Here is a 19,465-nt window from a genome sequence, read left to right as displayed (position 1 = left end):
TTAGCCGGCTGAATGGGCGGCAGATCAGATCTGTTATTGCAGCAGTTTGTAGGGAACAAAGAGCTCCGTCTACATCATGCAGCAAGTTCCATGCGCTCAGACCTCCTCTCCTGTGTCTAGCCCCCTCCTCTATGCTCCCCCCCTCCCCCCCTGCAGGAGCCAGACTGCCGGGCCCAAGCAACCCACCGGCCTACCGGCCCCGCCGCCGCTTCTCCCTTTCCAGCGTGTGAGGATCCTTATAGCTGCTGCTATTCCTTTTCCTGAGGGGCTCAATCCCAGCGATGGGCAGTGCCAGAACCTCCAATGGCTGCAGTTCAGTCCGTCCGTCCGCGCAGCGGCAGAACCTCCAATGGCTGCAGTTCAGTCTGTCCGTCCGTCTGCACAGCGGCAGAACCTCCAATGGCTGCAGTTCAGTCCGTCCGCGCAGCGGCAGAACCTCCAATGGCTGCAGTTCAGTCCGTCCGTCCATCCGCGCAGCGGCAGAACCTCCAATGGCTGCAGTTCAGTCTGTCCGTCCGTCCGCGCAGCGGCAGAACCTCCAATGGCTGCAGTTCAGTCTGTCCGTCCGTCCGCGCAGCAGCAGAACCTCCAATGGCTGCAGTTCAGTCCGTCCGTCCGCGCAGCGGCAGAACCTCCAATGGCTGCAGTTCAGTCCGTCCGTCCGTCCGCACAGCGGCAGAACCTCCAATGGCTGCAGTTCAGTCCGTCCGCGCAGCGGCAGAACCTCCAATGGCTGCAGTTCAGTCCGTCCGTCCGCGCAGCGGCAGAACCTCCAATGGCTGCAGTTCAGTCCGTCCATCCGCGCAGCGGCAGAACCTCCAATGGCTGCAGTTCAGTCTGTCCGTCCGTCCGCGCAGCGGCAGAACCTCCAATGGCTGCAGTTCAGTCTGTCCGTCCGTCCGCGCAGCGGCAGAACCTCCAATGGCTGCAGTTCAGTCCGTCCGTCCGCGCAGCGGCAGAACCTCCAATGGCTGCATTTCAGTCCGTCCGCGCAGCAGCAGAACCTCCAATGGCTGCAGTTCAGTCCGTCCGTCCGCGTAAAAAAAACAAACGTGCCGGGTTGCATTGTTGCACAACGCATTGTAACACGTTACAGCGCATTAAAATGACATTGACGCTAAAGCGCTCATTCATGCCAGAAACTGCGCGTCTACTGCGTGTTTTTCCGTGCACGCGTTTTTATACACCGGTTACATGCAGACGATGCGTTTTTCCATCCGCCTTTGTCCTGTTTGGTCACTTCCTTTATTTTTATGCTTTTATGTGCGTTGTTCTGCGTTTGCGTACATTTTTGCACGTTTGTCGTATTGAAAAATGCAGCTTGATGTAAGTTTGTTCACTGCCCTCTAAGTCCCGGTTCACATCAGTGCGATGACCGACATCACATGCGATTCGAAGCGCACTGCTGTGGCAATCCCATGCGATGTCTGTGCAATGCAAATTCAGCCATACAGATTGGCTGAATTTGCATCGCATTCAGACATAACCTGCACAGGACCCTTTTTTTTGGGTCCGCTGCAGAATCGGATCGCATGGTGCTTCACTTCTAATGTGATCCGATTCATGTCCGAACTGACAGTTCAGGTGGTCAATAAGTGGTTAAGTGCTGGTTAACACATATGTGGTGTCGGACATTACATGTGATTCACAGCACACTGCAAATTACATGCGATGTCTGTGCGTTGTGAATTCAGCCATACAGATTGTAGGGTTGAATTCGCATCGAATTCAGACCAAATTCGCACAGGACCCTTTTTTGGTCCGCACCAGAATTGGATCATATGGGTGTTCACACCTATTCAATCCGATTCATGTCCGAACTGACAGTTCACACTGCGATATGCGAACTGATCTGGGGGTGTCGTTCACTTTCTATTGACACCCCCCAGCGATTCGCATATGGCAGTGTGAACTGCCTGCGAGTTGAATGCGATGCGGGTTCCTACATCACATGTGTGTGAATCGGCACTTAGTGTGGAAACTGACCTCATTTACAGATGGAAGTTCATCCCTTTGATCTAAAAGATTCAAATGATACAATGTAAAACATTGGGTTTATAGTTCTCTCCCAGCCTGAGAAGAGTTGATGAGCATTCTCTGGAGGCTCTTTTATTTTTTATGACAGCTGTGAGTGAGCAGAGAACGGCTCTGCACTGAATCGTGGAAATGCCGAATTAAGATTGTGAGGGGGAGGGGGGTTGAATTGAGATCGCAATTTTTATTTTATTTTTTTAACAATTAATTTTTAACAGCTCTGATGTCAAACCTTAAACCTGTCAGTTCCCGATATTTTCTATAGGCGACTCTTTAAAAGCCCAATTTAAGTCATCAGTTTATTGTCCCCCTCTGTTGCTTCTGGCTCCTCCCTATCAAGCAGTGCCCTCAGCTCCTTTCCCTGGGGGCACTGCTGCGTCCATAAGACACAGAGGCGTGGCTCGTGCCCCCCCGCTTTCTAATTGGCTCACATGCTGTGATTGGCAGTGGTGGGAGCCATTGAGCTCGGTATAACTGCAGGGGTGGGGGTTGCCCAGCAGGGGAGAGATGTATAGTTCACAGGGAGGGTGATTGGTGTGGCGGGGGGGGGGGGAGAATTACTAGAACTGATCCCCTGTATGGCTCTCTCTGCAGCAACTGAAAGCCAACAGGAGGGAGTGGAGAAGAAGCCGGCTTTCAGCTGCTGCAGAGTGAGCCATACAGGGGATTGGTTCCAGTAATTGCCACACCTACCAACATCCGATTCACCATGCTGCATGGCTCCCCCTGCTGGCCCAGGCCCCATATATGTGGACCAGTGGTACCCCCTTATCCACGGCCCAGGCTGGAGGTGGGGCATTCTTCTTCTTCTGAGTCTCAAAGCCTGTGGGGGGCGTCTCGGCTTGTCAGACTCAGTATCTGAAATGACTGTTGGGTGGATCAGCCCCTGTGGGGGGCGTCTCGGCTCATCAGACTCGGTATCAGAAATGACTGTTGGGTGGATCGGCCCTTTAATTTCTCCTCCCGGTCCCCTTCGGGTTATCCCCGTTTCCCGTCTTTCTCCATTATTGTAACATTCATTAACTCCGTCTTCCTAGAAGTCTGAAAGCTTCCTAATCACGGAATAGAATATTCTATTTGAAGGAAGGCGGCCCCCTTTCCCGCCCAGGTGAATTTCATTCTCCCTCTCTTTGTATTTCAATCTTATTACAAACGCAGACACTTCAAAGCCCCGGGCAGATTAAAGCATCGCCGCCATTTTTTTTTTTTTCACTCCCTGATGCTAATATGAAAAATCTTTATTCATTTGGATTTAATTTCTTGCCAGCCAGCATTATACATTCGCATCTTCTCCTGGAGACTAAATCCATTAAATTGACTCTCTTCCCGTATTGTCTGACTCGGTGAAGAAGAGGGTCTGAGCGATTTGTTTCTTCAAGGGTCATTCCATCTAATCCAGATCTTTTTGGTTAGTAATGTTTGATAATCTTCCAGCAGAGCCCAGGAGATGACCCGCTTGGAAAGTCGTCAGGATTGAACTAACAGGAAGCATTTAGCTATTGGGCTGAATATTGTTCTCCATCACGAGCTCCAATTGACTAAGAATGAGCTTGAGTTCAGCGAATATTTGCCGGCAACTCGGTATTCCTCCAGAATTTATTTATTTTTTTGGCTAGATGTAAAATTCACAGGAAAAACAGCCAACGTGTTTCGACTGTGGTGGCCATACTCATAGCCTTACTCATAACTTGCTATGGGTAAGGCCACCATGGCTGAAACACGTTGGTAGTTTTTCCTGTGTATTTTACATGAAGCCAATAAAAATTTGAATTTGGGGAGTTTACAGAGTTGCCGGCTAATATTCGATGCTACTTAAGTCTAAAGGGACTGCACATCCCAGCCAGGAGCACCGGCTTGTTAACGGAAGCAGTAGAGCTTGGGTACTGTATCCAGTGAGTTTTGGGTTCGGTCTGAGCCCGGAAGGAAGCTGTCATAGGTGACCTAATTAGCTGTGATTGGGGCAGCATTGGGCTGAATGGAAAGCTGTCAGGATTGAGCTAACAGTTGGGAAGCATTTAGCCTTTGGGAAGCATTTAGCCATTGGGAAGATATTGTTCTTCATCATGAGCTCCAAGTAACTAAGGATGAGCTTGGGTTCAGTCTGAAGTTGTAGCAAATATTAGCTGGCAACTCCGTATACTCCAAAATTAAATTCTTGGCTACATGTAAATCACACAGGAAAAGCAGCCAACCTGTTTTGGCTGTGGTGCCTTACTCATAACTTGCTATGAGTAAGGCCACCACGGCCAAAACCCGTTGGTAGTTTTTCCAGTGCATTTTACATGCAGCCAATAACGATTTGAATTTGGGGAGTATAGAGTTGCCAGCTAGTATTTTCTGCTACTTAAGTCTAAAGGGACTGCACATCCCAGCCAGGAGCACCGGTCTTCAGCTGCAGACTTGTTAATGAAGCAGTAGAGCTTGAGTACTGTATCCAGTGAGTTTTGGGTTCGGTCTGAACCCGGAAGGAAGCTGTCATAGGTGACCTAATCAGCTGTGGCCGGGGCAACGTTGACCCGCTTAGAAAGCAGTCAGGATTGAGCTAACAGTTGGGAAGCATTTAGCCATTGGGCAGGATATTGTTCTCCATCATAAACTCCAAGTGACCAACGCAGGCCTCACACAGTGCAAATGACTTTCCTGCAACCCCGATTCCCCCATCTACACAAAGTGCAGACAGGGGAATCTCTCCTGCCGAGCAATTGTCTGCTCCACTGTCACTATATTCCCCCCACCAGACCCCCCCAGGAGAAGACAGTGATTACTGCAAGTGGCTGTAGCAGCTGGTAGCGATAATGGTAAGCGAATCCGGCAGGCCTGTTGTTCCCAAGTTGTTTGATCGATCAACTTGGTACATTCAGCCTGTCCAGGAACAGTTCAAATCTCGGCCCGTTCAGCAAGATTCTAATCTATGGCTGGCCTAAAAATGAGCTTGGTTTCGGTTTGACTGGAGAGGAGACAGTCAATGGTGACCTAATAAGCTGTGGCTGAGCATATATGGCCATGTCGCCATATTAGGTCAGTGGCTTGAGCATCCCTACCCTTTTGTGTAGGTTTGGTTGCAGGGCGGGGAATGCCTTCCGCCCCAGTTGAATAGGTCAGCACTGATGGCGTCTTTCTTTGTGTTGACCAAACCTGAGTTAATTTCCAACGGTGACTAATGACTTGGCTCAAGGGCCACCAGCTGACGCTACTTTCCTGTCCAGGCTTCAGCACATGGACCTTTGTGAACCAGCGGGGAGCCAATGTGGAGGCTTCGGCTGGATGTGAAACCACCCTGAACGTCCTGGAACCACCACCCTGTTCTAACACAGGATAGTTCTTGGCCAAACAAGATGTACACATTCCATTGCGATTGGTTAAGGTGTCTGTGGTGTGTGTTGTGGAGCCACCCTGTTCTAGTTCCACCTTCTACCCTGTTCTTGGACAACCAACACTGACACATTTCATGGTGACCAGTTAAGGTGTCTATGCTACCGGTGTGCAGATAAATGGTGGGGTGTTTTCCTGACATCTGTATGAACTGAAGAAGTGGTTTGGAGAAGCAACAAAATGTCTTAAACATTACAGAACAAGTCAAGTTGAATGTGACTACTACTGGATAGACCATGACCTGGATAAACGGGAACCTTCACAGACTCCAGCCAACAAGTCATCCAAAACATCTAATTATTGAATAGGATAAGTAGGGTTTCGGAAGCAGAGACCAAAAAATATACCTTGAAGAAGATTGTCCCTTGCTCCAGCTGATCCTAGAAGACCCCAACATAAACATACGTCACATCATCAGGGGTGTGTGGTATCTTCTGGTGGTGGTCTATTTGTACGACTGGGTGGGATGTTTACTACTGATTGGAAGAGCAGAGGTATAGGAGGAAGGTTACAGTTTTGGGACCTGTTGGGCTCCCCCAACATTCGACGCTATTGTACTATTTTCCCACTCCTCCAAGCAAGGACAGGTTCATTCCCCTCTTGCTGGAAATGTACTTTGTCAGGGGTTTTTAAACTTTCTAAAGAAAGGGCCTGGTTATTGTCCTTCAGACTTTGGGGGGCCAGCGTGAGTGGAAAGTTCCCTGGCATCAATGTGAGTAAACGTTGCGACATTTAAGATTAGAAGGTGGAGTAGTGTCCCATTGTAGGTGCCAGTGGGAGAAATGGTTTCCCCTTGTTGATGCCAGTGGGCAGAATAGGGTCTTGGATCAGTGGGAGGAATTGGGCCCCAAGAGCCAGATGAAGGCAAGCAAAGGGCTGAATCCGGTCCCAGGGCTGCAGTTTGGAGAACACTGCACTGTTCCAGAACTTTAATTGGATGAATCAGAGAGAAGGAGTGCTTAGTACTGTTCTGCCAAATGTCCCTCTGGAGGAGAGAGGTCATGATCTGCAATCGGGTGAATTCTTGACCCAGGAGTTGGGGTCCCAGGCACATTCACTCCATCAGAGCCCAGTGCTACATTTCTAGGAGAGCTTATAGTCTGTATGTAGTGGTAAGGGTAGTCTGTATGTAGTGGTAAGGGTAGTCTGTATGTAGTGGTAGGGGTAGTCTGTATGTAGTGGTAGGGGTAGTCTGTATGTAGTGGTAGGGGTAGTCTGTATGTAGGTGTAGTCTGTATGTAGTGGTAGGGGTAGTCTGTATGTAGTGGTAGGGGTAGTCTGTATGTAGTGGTAGGGGTAGTCTGTATGTAGTGGTAGGGGTAGTCTGTATGTAGGGGTAGGTGTAGTCTGTATGTAGTGGTAGGGGTAGTCTGTATGTAGGGGTAGGTGTAGTCTGTATGTAGGTGTAGTCTGTATGTAGTGGTAGGTGTAGTCTGTATGTAGGTGTAGTCTGTATGTAGGTGTAGTCTGTATGTAGGGGTAGGTGTAGTCTGTATGTAGGGGTAGGTGTAGTCTGTATGTAGGGGTAGGTGTAGTCTGTATGTAGGGGTAGGTGTAGTCTGTATGTAGTGGTAGGGGTAGTCTGTATGTAGTGGTAGGGATAGTCTGTATGTAGTGGTAGGGATAGTCTGTATGTAGGGGTAGGGTGTGGAGAAAATTTACATTGTTCTGGACTACAGGACATCTCGCCGCCTTCTCATCGCCATAACATGAAGGTTGTTCTGTAGTCCAGCTATGTGAACAACTGAAGTGGAACCATCTTTAGTCCAGATGGGAAATAATATCTGCTTGGAATCAGTTGTAGATGACTAGTAGTGCAGTTGTTTTCAGCAAAATACGGGCAAAGTTATAAGAAGCTTTTCGGGTCCAAACATCCATATTGGAACTCCTTTGTAGTCCCTGCAAGGCACTTTGCCCAGTCATCTTCTGGGTGTATTTTTCAGTCTCCACCGTCCCCATTAAGATGTTTCTAGTGACTTGTTGGCTGGAGGCTTCAACGAGATGACGTTACGGTGCTCTAGAGGCTCGGATGACGTTACGGTGCTCTAGAGGCTCGGATGACAGGCACACATTGGCTTCCTGCTGCTTTACGAGGGTCCATGTGCTGAAGCCATGCCAGGAAAGTAGTGACAGCTGACGGGTCCCTGCATTATGTCCTTAGTCACTGGGCCCTCGTGATGGAGAACTATATTCGGCCTGATGGCTAAATGCTTCCCAACTGTTTACTAAATCATGACGGCTTTCCAAGAGGGTCATCTCCAGGGATGTGCTGGAAGACTACCAACCATTCCGCCACTGCTCTAAGCAGACCTCTGAGCTAATATTAAAATAATACCAATGGTGTCATAGAGTGTATTCAATAAAATGACTGAACTCTCTCATTTGGACATACTCAGTTCAGCCAGTTAACCTACCAGCATGTCTTTGGGATGTGGGAGGAAACCAAACCAATCATGCCAAGCAAACTCCATGCAGATAGTGTCCTTGCTGGGATCTCTGGTCCTGCCACTTTTTTCCTTTAGGTAGAATTTTTTTTCTCCTGGATTTTCCTGTGAGATCTACAATCAGTGCATGACTGGATAATCCGGATCCAGTGGTCACCCCAGTCTGGCCAGCGAGCGCGCAGACCTCAGCTCCGCAATAGTTTAGCTGTGACATAGCCCCAGCAGACAGGGCTGGACTGCGAGTTTAACGCCTCGCGAGGTAGCATACGACCAGGCCCGAGTCGCAGTGTTCCTCCTGGCTGACAATTCCCCCCCCCCCCCCACCCATTTCTATTGAGGGGAGGTTCTGTCTGCAGCGGTGGCCGCATTGTTCCTGGTTTGGTGAGTAGCTGTCCCCCCCTCTCCCCCCTGGAGGATTTTGGGGTGGATATGGGCCCCTCCATGGGACAGTCTGACCCCAGGGTCCCCCCCCCTTCCCATTAAGCACCCACCTCATCGTTCCGGTGGTCCCTGTGGGCCATCTCGCCCACCCCCCTCTCCTTCACTGACGCTGGGGCTGTGGGGTGGCCTGGTCCATTGCCTAGGGTGGGGCAGGGTGCTGTGCTGGCGATTGGCTGTGGGGGGGGGGGGGGGGGTGTACCTGGTGGGGGCTCTTGCAAGGGCCCCCCTTCCTGCCTGTGCCGTTTTCTGAGGCCTAGGAATCCCTCCTGGGTCCCTGGGAGCATCGTGGTGCCACCCGGCGCTGTCATTTTCTTGTAGCCTATATGCTTGATGCACTGTGGCCATGTTTGTGTAGTCCAGCGGTGGTTTGCCATTGAAAATAGCGGCGATCATTACAGTGGAGCCCTCTGGGTGGCCATTTCAGCAGTGGGGAGCCCCCCCTCATCTCCTGGTGCTGACTCCTGGATCTTTTAATTTCCTGATGGCCTGTTCATGTAGTGCAGATTCTCCTGATAGCTGAGGTGCCTGGTTGATATGGGGTGGGGGGTCTGGTGGGGTTCTCTCTTTCTACTGAGGATCGATAGGGGCTCTGTGGCTGGCAGAGCGGCAGGGGTTGTCCCTTAGCAGTTAGATCTCCTCTGTAACTCTAAGCTGGTAACCTATAAACATTTTTTAAAGCGTTGGCTATGGAGATTTTTAAGTACTCTAGTTTGACACCATTCCACACACGTGTGCAGTTTTAAACCGTAACATGTTTGGTATCTGTGTACTCGACGTAACATCACGTTATACAAAAACATTTGGGAAAATATATATATTTTTTAAAGATTGCATTTGAAAAATTTGTGCGCAAATACCGTGTAACATAAAAATTGCAACAGCCACCATTTTATTCCATAGGGTCTCTGCTAAAAAATATATAATATTTGGGGGTTCTGAGTCATTTTCTAGCAAAAAAAATAATTTTTACATGTAGGAGCGGAATGCCGGAATTGGCTTGGGTGGCTTGTGGTTCAATCATTATGAATACTGGGATATGAATACAGCCCATACTGGGATATGAATACAGCCCATACTGGGATATGAATACAGCCCATACTGGGATATGAATACAGCCCATACTGGGATATGAATACAGCCCATACTGGGATATGAATACAGCCCATACTGGGATATGAATACAGCCCATACTGGGATATGAATACAGCCCATACTGGGATATGAATACAGCCCATACTGGGATATGAATACAGCCCATACTGGGATATGAATACAGCCCATAGTGGGATATGAATACAGCCCATAGTGGGATAGGGATACACCCCATACTGGGATATGAATACAGCCCATAGTGGGATATGAATACAGCCCATAGTGGGATATGAATACAGCCCATACTGGGATATGAATACAGCCCATAGTGGGATAGGGATACACCCCATACTGGGATATGAATACAGCCCATACTGGGATAGGAATACAGCCCATAGTGGGATAGGAATACAGCCCATAGTGGGATAGGAATACAGCCCATAGTGGGATAGGAATACAGCCCATAGTGGGATAGGAATACAGCCCATAGTGGGATAGGAATACAGCCCATAGTGGGATAGGAATACAGCCCATAGTGGGATAGGAATAGAGCCCATACTGGGATAGGAATAGAGCCCATACTGGGATAGGAATAGAGCCCATAGTGGGATAGGAACAGAGCCCATAGTGGGATAGGAACAGAGCCCATGGTGGGATAGGAATAGAGCCCATAGTGGGATAGGAATAGAGCCCATAGTGGGATAGGAATAGAGCCCATAGTGGGATAGGAATAGAGCCCATAGTGGGATAGGAATAGAGCCCATAGTGGGATAGGAATACAGCCCATAGTGGGATAGGAATACAGCCCATAGTGGGATAGGAATAGAGCCCATAGTGGGATAGGAATAGAGCCCATAGTGGGATAGGAATAGAGCCCATACTGGGATAGGAATACAGCCCATACTGGGATAGGAATAGAGCCCATAGTGGGATAGGAACAGAGCCCATAGTGGGATAGGAACAGAGCCCATGGTGGGATAGGAATAGAGCCCATAGTGGGATAGGAATAGAGCCCATAGTGGGATAGGAATAGAGCCCATAGTGGGATAGGAATAGAGCCCATAGTGGGATATGAATTAGGGATGCACCGAAATGAAATTCTTGGCCGAAGCCGAATAATAATGAAATGCTTGGCCGAAGGCCGAATACCGAACGCAAATTTTTTCCATTTATTTTGCCAATTTTTAGGAGGCACTCTGATGGGCACATTTTATGTTAGGAGGCACGCTGATGGGCACATTTTATGTTAGGAGGCACTCTGATGGGCACATTTTATGTTAGGGGGCACGCTGATGGGCACATTTTATGTTAGGGGGCACTCTGATGGGCAAAACATTTAAATCAGCGTTGCTCTTAATATAAAATATGCCCATTAGCGTGCCCCTTAGCATAAAATAAGGGGGACGCTGATGGCCACATTTTATGTCAAGGGAGCACTCTGTTGGGCACATTTTTTTTCTTTTTTTTTTTAAGGGGCACTTTATAGGGCACTCTAATGAGCATGGCAAGTGGCAACATATGGCAAAATATGCCAGTCTGCACACTAATGCTTGTGCAGCTACCGTATTCTCCCCCAAATGTGCTCCACATACCTGAACTGCAGCCAGGTCGGAGCCAAAAGCCGCGAACAGGGGGGCGGGGCGTGCACATAGTGTCACGTCCTAGCTCGCTGGACCGAGTGTGAAGGAGCCGCAGTCAGGAGCAGGGGGCGGGACGCGCGCGTGATGTCACACCCCCTACTCGCGGCCGGACAGGACACTGGTGGCGTGTGAGCAGGGAGCCGGGAGCCGCAGTGAGGAAGGGGACTGAAGGACTCCTGCTCGGGGATGGCGGGTCGCAGGTCGGGACATTGTTCGGCACAAATTTATTCGGCCTTTTTACTTATTCGGCCGAACACCGAAAGTGCTTTTTTTGCTATTTTCGGCCGAATAATGTTCGGTTGCCGAACATTCGGTGCATCCCTAATATGAATACAGCCCATACTGGGATAGGAATACAGCCCATAGTGGGATATGAATACAGCCCATACTGGGATAGGAATACAGCCCATACTGGGATAGGAATACAGCCCATAGTGGGATATGAATACAGCCCATAGTGGGATAGGAATGCAGCCCATAGTGGGATATGAATACACCCCATACTGGGATAGGAATACAGCCCATACTGGGATAGGAATGCAGCCCATACGGGGATAGGAATACAGCCCATACGGGGATAGGAATACAGCCCATACGGGGATAGGAATACAGCCCATACTGGGATAGGAATGCAGCCCATACTGGGATACACTGGTACTGTTGGGCGGCTTATTGTTGCGTCTTCTATCCAGGTCTGGTTTTCTCTCCACTACAGATACATTTTGATAGGTTGTCATTATGTGTCCATGTTTTTCAGATTCTTTGTCAGCATCTTTCAGACAGAGTCTTTGTCATTAAGTGTCATTAAATTACAAAGCTTCTATCTGAAAAATACTGAGGGCGGAGTTTCGCTGTGTGTGTCCATAGACCCACACAGCCCGGGTCTGGATCGAGCCAGCATGAGTGCCCCCATATCAAGCGGCTTGCTATGGGGGCACTCGGCAAAGGGGTGCAATAGAGGACCCCAGAGGTTAGGTTTGAATGCAGTGGTGAGGGGTTAGCTCTACTGGCAGGTTTTTGTTGCTGTTTGTACCCCCTCAACCTAAACCCTTTTCTTGTCCTTAGGGAAATATGACCTAATCTAGAATTCTCCAATGAAAGTCTGATTTTTCTTTTATTTTTTGTCCTTAGGTGATTTCTTAGAGAATTCAAGTCACAATGTCTCAGAGAGTGGGGCAGGATGACCCCGAGCGATACCTCTTCGTGGACCGCGATGTGGTCTACAATCCAGCCACTCAAGCTGACTGGACCGCCAAGAAGCTGGTGTGGGTGCCATCGGAGCGGCATGGGTTTGAGGCGGCCAGCATCAAGGAGGAAAGAGGGGACGAGGTGGTGGTGGAGTTAGCCGAGAATGGCAAGAAGGCCATGGTCAACAAAGATGACATCCAGAAGATGAACCCACCGAAATTCTCCAAAGTGGAAGACATGGCGGAGCTGACGTGTCTAAACGAGGCTTCTGTGCTACATAATTTAAAGGACCGATATTACTCGGGGCTCATCTATGTGAGTATTTCTATTATCTGTGATAATTGTTCAATGTTCCTTCTAAATAATCCCGCACAGACCTGATTATCCGAACCAGTGTTTACTGGGATGATGGGAAAGTGGCTTCATTGGAAGTGCCATATAATGTCCAAACATGTCCAAGACAGGCTGGCAAACGTTGCCCATTGATATTGGGGGGTCAACCTCCTGACCAGTTTGAGAGACGATCAAATCTTGTATGGATCATCCGCAGTTCCTAAGCTGTGTTCTCATGAATATGAAGGGTCTCGGTGATGTCACTGGTCTCTAGTGATTGGATAGGCTGTGTTCTCATGAATATGAAGGGTCTCGGTGATGTCACTGGTCTCTAGTGATTGGATAGGCTGTGTTCTCATGAATATAAAGGGTCTCGGTGATGTCACTGGTCTCTAGTGATTGGATAGGCTGTGTTCTCATGAATATGAAGGGTCTCGGTGATGTCACTGGTCTCTAGTGATTGGATAGGCTGTGTTCCCATGAATATGAAGGGTCTCGGTGATGTCACTGGTCTCTAGTGATTGGATAGGCTGTGTTCTCATGAATATGAAGGGTCTTGTGATGTCACTGGTCTCTAGTGATTGGATAGGCTGTGTTCTCATGAATATGAAGAGTCTCGGTGATGTCACTGGTCTCTAGTGATTGGATAGGCTGTGTTCCCATGAATATGAAGAGTCTCGGTGATGTCACTGGTCTCTAGTGATGGATAGGTTGTGTTCTCATGAATATGAAGGGTCTCAGTGATGTCACTGGTCTCTAGTGATTGGATAGGTTGTGTTCTCATGAATATGAAGGGTCTCAGTGATGTCACTGGTCTCTAGTGATTGGATAGGCTGTGTTCTCATGAATATGAAGGGTCTCAGTGATGTCACTGGTCTCTAGTGATTGGATAGGCTGTGTTCTCATGAATATGAAGGGTCTCGGTGATGTCACTGGTCTCTAGTGATTGGATAGGCTGTGTTCTCATGAATATGAAGAGTCTCGGTGATGTCACTGGTCTCTAGTGATTGGATAGGCTGTGTTCTCATGAATATGAAGGGTCTCGGTGATGTCACTGGTCTCAGTTTTAGTTGACTGACCTCTTTTATAGAAAGTAAGATCACAGCAAATAAAATTCTCCGTTACCCACAGCTTCCTCTTTTAGGCACAGAGGAAATGGCATTTTTAATTTCCAGACTCCGATTTAGACCATGTAAATATTTGCAGTTGGGGTCGGGGGAGGGGGGGGGGTCAAGGCATAAAATAAACACATTTCATTCCTGGATTTGGACTTTGTGCACTTCAGCAGTTGAACCCGTTCCATGCTAGAGAGGTGCAGCGCAGTTTGTTGGTTATCCTGCAGCAGCTGGAGATCCCGTAATTGGCTTTTAGGAAATGGTGGGACTTGGCCGTCCTTAAAGCTTCCAACTGGTACGGCCTCCCTTTCAATTACTCAGAAACATCGTTCTGGAAGGGAGGAGTTGGGGAGTCGGACACTATACTCATTTCTTCCTGTTATATTGGGTTTAATGTATTTTGAAAATATATAATTTAAAAAGAATCAACTAACCCCAATGATGGGGCACTATTCCTCCCACTGACACCAATGATGAGGCACTATTCCTCCCACTGACACCAATGATGAGGCACTATTCCTCCCACTGACACCAATGATGAGGCACTATTCCTCCCACTGACACCAATGATGGGACACTATTCCTCCCACTGACACCAATGATGGGACACTATTCCTTCCACTGACACCAATGATGGGACACTATTCCTTCCACTGACACCAATGATGGGACACTATTCCTTCCACTGACACCAATGATGGGACACTATTCCTCCCACTGACACCAATGATGGGACACTATTCCTCCCACTGACACCAATGATGAGGCACTATTCCTCCCACTGACACCAATGATGAGGCACTATTCCTCCCACTGACACCAATGATGGGACACTATTCCCCCCACTGACACCAATGATGGGACACTATTCCTTCCACTGACACCAATGATGGGACACTATTCCTTCCACTGACACCAATGATGGGACACTATTCCTCCCACTGACACCAATGATGAGGCACTATTCCTCCCACTCACACCAATGATGGGGTACTATTCCTCCCACTGACACCAATGATGGGGCACTATTCCTCCCACTCACACCAATGATGGGACACTATTCCCCCCACTGACACCAATGATGGGGTACTATTCCTCCCACTGACACCAATGATGGGACACTATTCCTCCCACTGACACCAATGATGGGGCACTATTCCTCCCACTGACACCAATGATGGGACACTATTCCTTCCACTGACACCAATGATGGGACACTATTCCTCCCACTGACACCAATGATGGGACACTATTCCTCCCACTGACACCAATGATGGGACACTATTCCTCCCACTGACACCAATGATGGGGCACTATTCCTCCCACTGACACCAAACCAATGAAGGGGCACTATTCCTTCCACTGACACCAATGATGGGACACTATTCCTTCCACTGACACCAATGATGGGACACTATTCCTCCCACTGACACCAATGATGGGACACTATTCCTCCCACTGACACCAATGATGGGACACTATTCCTCCCACTGACACCAATGATGGGGCTCTATTCCGCCCACTGACACCAATGATGGGGCACTATTCCTCCCACTGACACCAATGATGGGGCACTATTCCTCCCACTGACACCAATGATGGGGCACTATTCCTCCCACTGACACCAATGATGGGGCACTATTCCTCCCACTGACACCAATGATGGGACACTATTCCTCCCACTGACACCAATGATGGGGCACTATTCCCCCCACTGACACCAATGATGGGGCACTATTCCCCCCACTGACACCAATGATGGGACACTATTCCTCCCACTGACACCAATGATGGGACACTATTCCTCCCACTGACACCAATGATGGGACACTATTCCTCCCACAGACACCAATGATGGGACACTATTCCTCCCACAGACACCAATGATGGGACACTATTCCTCCCACAGACACCAATGATGGGGCACTATTCCTCCCACTGACACCAATGATGGCGACCCTGAATACTGCCTGCCCTGTTGCCATGGTGCAGGTGAGCCAGGTACCATTACAGTAGCAACAAATGGAGCCTTGTGTCCTGGTCCTAGAGCATCATGGGTTGTTTTGGTGCTGGCCCTCCCCTACCATGGCAACTCATGACGCCATTCCAAAGAAAACTGGGTTCCATGCTTGTGGCTTCCCAGGGAGACCCAGATGGCTCCCTAGGGCGCCACATCATCCTAATTGATAAACTCTGCTATGGACTTAAAACTCTGAGTCTATTGGGGCTGCTAACATCACCTCCAAGATAGCGTCCCCAGCAGCAGTCGGCACAAGGAATGCTATTCTGGGTAAACAACGTGAATAATGTATGGTCATTGGGCCACATTATTGGTGTCATTGGGAGGAATTGTATCCCATCCTTGGTGCCATTGGGAGATATTATGTCCCATTATTGGTGTTATTGGGAAGAATTGTGTCCCATCAATGGTATCAGTGGAGGGAGTTAAAGCTGAATTCCAGGAATTTAGCGGCTCTGTAAAACGTGAAGGCACACGATGAGGTAAGTCCAAGGAGGTGCATGACATCCCCTGTGCTTATCTCTATTTACATCTGACAGTTTTATTGCACTCCTGCTAGGAAGATGGCTATCGCTGTATTTCCGGTCGAAGCATCTTCAACATACGTCAGCGCAGCTGCTCTGCCCACCCCTCCCCTCCTCCCTGCCAATAACAAAAACCTTTGTGTTATGTGAACTCGTTCACAAATTACAAAGGCTTCTGTGAATGGGCAGCACAGGGGAGGGGTGGGCATAGCTGCTCTGTGGGCCTCTGCTCTCTCACAGCTCTGAGTGCTGGTGTATGTTCCCAGCAGAGCCATAAACCTGCCAGATATAAATAATAGATATGAGTTCAGGGGATGTCATACACCTTCTTGGACTTAAAGTGATATTAAAGTCTTGTTGTTTCTTTGTTAAAAATAACAAACATAATATACTTACCTCCTCTGTGCAGTTGGTTTTGTACAGAACAGCTCCAGTCGTCCTCTTCTCGGGTCCCTCTTCGGTGCTCCTTGCCCCTCCCTCCTTTTAAATGCCCCCACAGCAAGCAGCTTAGTGCAATGCTCTACCGCCAGAATACAATCAACGGTAATGCTGCCCCATATTTCTCCTGAGATAAGTGGCCTTTAGGTCATTCTCTAGTTTAGGAGGTTAGGTTGTGTAAGATGTAACAAGAATGACTGGAATTCTAGGACTGATGCGAAGCACTGGTTGCACCTGCCAGTTGCGTCTCGGTTTTTTGTTTTCTTCCTCTTGATCCCTGCTTGACCCCCTCCGTCCTTTTTGCTCCAGATGGACAGGTGCCCTTTAATGCTCCTTGTGTATCCGAGATCCTTCTGGAATCTTGAATGGGAGCCGCCGGCAGGTCTGTAGACGGGAGTTGGGATCCCAGCTGTGGCTTGTTAAACAACACTTGCATGTGACCTCTTGGCTTGAAGGGCTTCTCGCTGATGATTGATGGCCACCATGGCTGGAGCCAAAGCCAATCTTCCCTAGTGTGCAGGGACGTGGCCTGGGACGGGGTGGCCGAGGCGTGGCCTGGGACGGGGTGGCCGAGGCGTGGCCTGGGACGGGGTGGCCGAGGCGTGGCCTGGGACGGGGTGGCCGAGGCGTGGCCTGGGACGGGGGGGGCAGAGGCGTGGCCTGGGACGGGGGGGCAGAGGCGTGGCCTGGGAGAGGGGGGCCGAGGCGTGGCCTGGGAGAGGGGGGGCCGAGGCGTGGCCTGGGAGGGGGGGGCCGAGGCGTGGCCTGGGAGGGGGGGGGCCGAGGCGTGGCCTGGGAGGGGGGGGCCGAGGCGTGGCCTGGGACGGGGGGGCCGAGGCGTGGCCTGGGACGGGGGGGCCGAGGCGTGGTAAAAAGTTAAAAATCCAATTTTTTTCATAATTTTAGGCCAATTTTGTATCCCGCTACATATTTTTGTTAAAAAATGAAATCCCAATAAGCGTATGTTGATTGGTTTGCGCATAAGTTATCGTGTCTACAAACTAGGGGAAAGATTTGTCTTTTTTATTTATTTTTTACTAGTAATGGCGGTGATCTGCGATTTTTTTTTTTTTTTTTTTTTTTTTTTTTTTTTTTTTTTTTTGTGTGGGACTGCGACATTGCGGCGGACAGATTGGACCCCTAACTGACATTTTTAACACTTTTGGGGGGACCAGTGACATTACTACAGTAATCAGTGCTAAAAATATGCACTGTCACTGTACTAATGACACTGGCAGGGAAGGGGTTAACCCGGGGGTGATCAAAGGGTTAAATGTGTCCTTGGGGGGTGTTATCTAACTGTAAGGGGGATGGGCTTATGGAATCAATATGGAAACATGTAATACTAAATAGGAGGATCACAGGCGCTCTGTATTGATTCCAGAGAGAACGCCATGCTGTGTTTACAACAGCCGGCCGCTGTTATGTCTTCACAGGGAGCGATCGTGGGCCCCGGCCTCGTGCATCGGCTTCCCTGCTGGTGATTCGCGGGAACCTGCCATATATAGGCAGGAGCTGGTTGGCAAGTGGTTAATAAAGAACCTTTTTAATCTATATGCATTGTGTGATGTGTTTTCAAAGGCATATGCAAAGCCCCACCCCTTTTACACCCCACCCCTATGTAAAGCCCCACCCCTTTCACACCCCACCCCTATGTAAAGCCCCACCCCTTTCGCACCCCACCCCTATGTAAAGCCCCACCCCTTTTGCACCCCACCCCTATGTAAAGCCCCACCCCTTTTGCACCCCACCCCTATGTAAAGCCCCACCCCTTTTGCACCCCACCCCTATGTAAAGCCACACCCCTTTCACACCCCACCCCTATGTAAAGCCCCACCCCTTTCACACCCCACCCCTATGTAAAGCCCCACCCCTATGTAAAGCCCCACCCCTTTTACACTCCAACCCTTTGTAAAGCCCCACCCCTTTTACCTGTGCGCTTTCTCTCTTCCAAACTTAATAAATTCTGCAGTTTGAATGTAGAAAAGAGAAGACTGCAGATAAACCGTTACAACTTACAGAGGAAGATTTGTTTTATCTCTGTGTATGTCACTTTACTTGGTATATGGGAGTTTTGAACCCACTTTAAATATATAAGAATTTTTGAAAATAAGATCCTTCGGGGGATGCCTGTGATTTGCTCTCATGCTCTGTGCATTAGGTGTAGGGCTATAGTTGTGAAAGGCCGTGGCTGTGTTTGAATGGGGGGGGGGGGGGGGGAGGGGTTGTACAGCTTCGGTATATTTAGAATTTCTTTGATACTTTGTAACTTTGATCTGCGACACTCCAGATTTTCTGCCTCTTCCAATCTGCGATTCAGGAAATGAATGGAATATTTTTGTACCCTTTGCGGCGGGCCGTTGGCAAGGCTGGGTAGTGTCTGGATCAGCCGTGGTTTGTGTCATGTGTCAGGTATGGGTGAGGGTCTCAGAGCCTGGAACCGGCCCGCCTCCTCCATGAGATAAGAGGCTGCGATCGGCGGAATGCGTTGTTGGAGAACGCAGACGTCTAGCGCCGTTCTATTTCGGTCTGCGAGGAGCGACCGCTGGAATCCGGCAGGGAAGACGTTATCTGGTGGTAGATAGCCGCAACGCTCTGCAGACTGGACGTGAGTCATGATGAGGACACGACGGAGCTGGAAGAGGGGGGAATCTAAAGAATCTCAATTATTAAAGAATCAGAATATGATACAATATGTACAGATCGAGTTATTAAAGATATATTCACCCGGGTGTATTCGCCCTGTTCACAGCCTATTCACCCACTGCATGACAAATGCCCTCCAGAACCTTTTCTTCTCCGAAATGCACAACAAAGCGCACGT

The 19,465-nt window shown here is 49.1% G+C and overlaps 1 protein-coding gene across 1 annotated transcript in view; it reads left to right on the top strand.

Moving 5' to 3' along the window:
• Positions 1–19,465, top strand: part of MYH10 (myosin heavy chain 10) — a 184,037-nt gene that overhangs the window by 5,907 nt on the left and 158,665 nt on the right. The window contains 1 exon segment of the mRNA XM_082271489.1: positions 12,155–12,526. Coding sequence (XP_082127615.1) covers positions 12,182–12,526 — 345 coding nt within the window. The 5' untranslated portion in view covers positions 12,155–12,181.

The sequence above is a fragment of the Pelophylax lessonae genome, assembly GCF_965119305.1.
Source record: "Pelophylax lessonae genome assembly, chromosome: 11".
Lineage (NCBI taxonomy): Eukaryota > Metazoa > Chordata > Amphibia > Anura > Ranidae > Pelophylax > Pelophylax lessonae.
The sequence above is the reverse complement of the archived record's forward strand: the minus strand, read 5'-3'. Positions and strand labels throughout refer to the sequence as shown.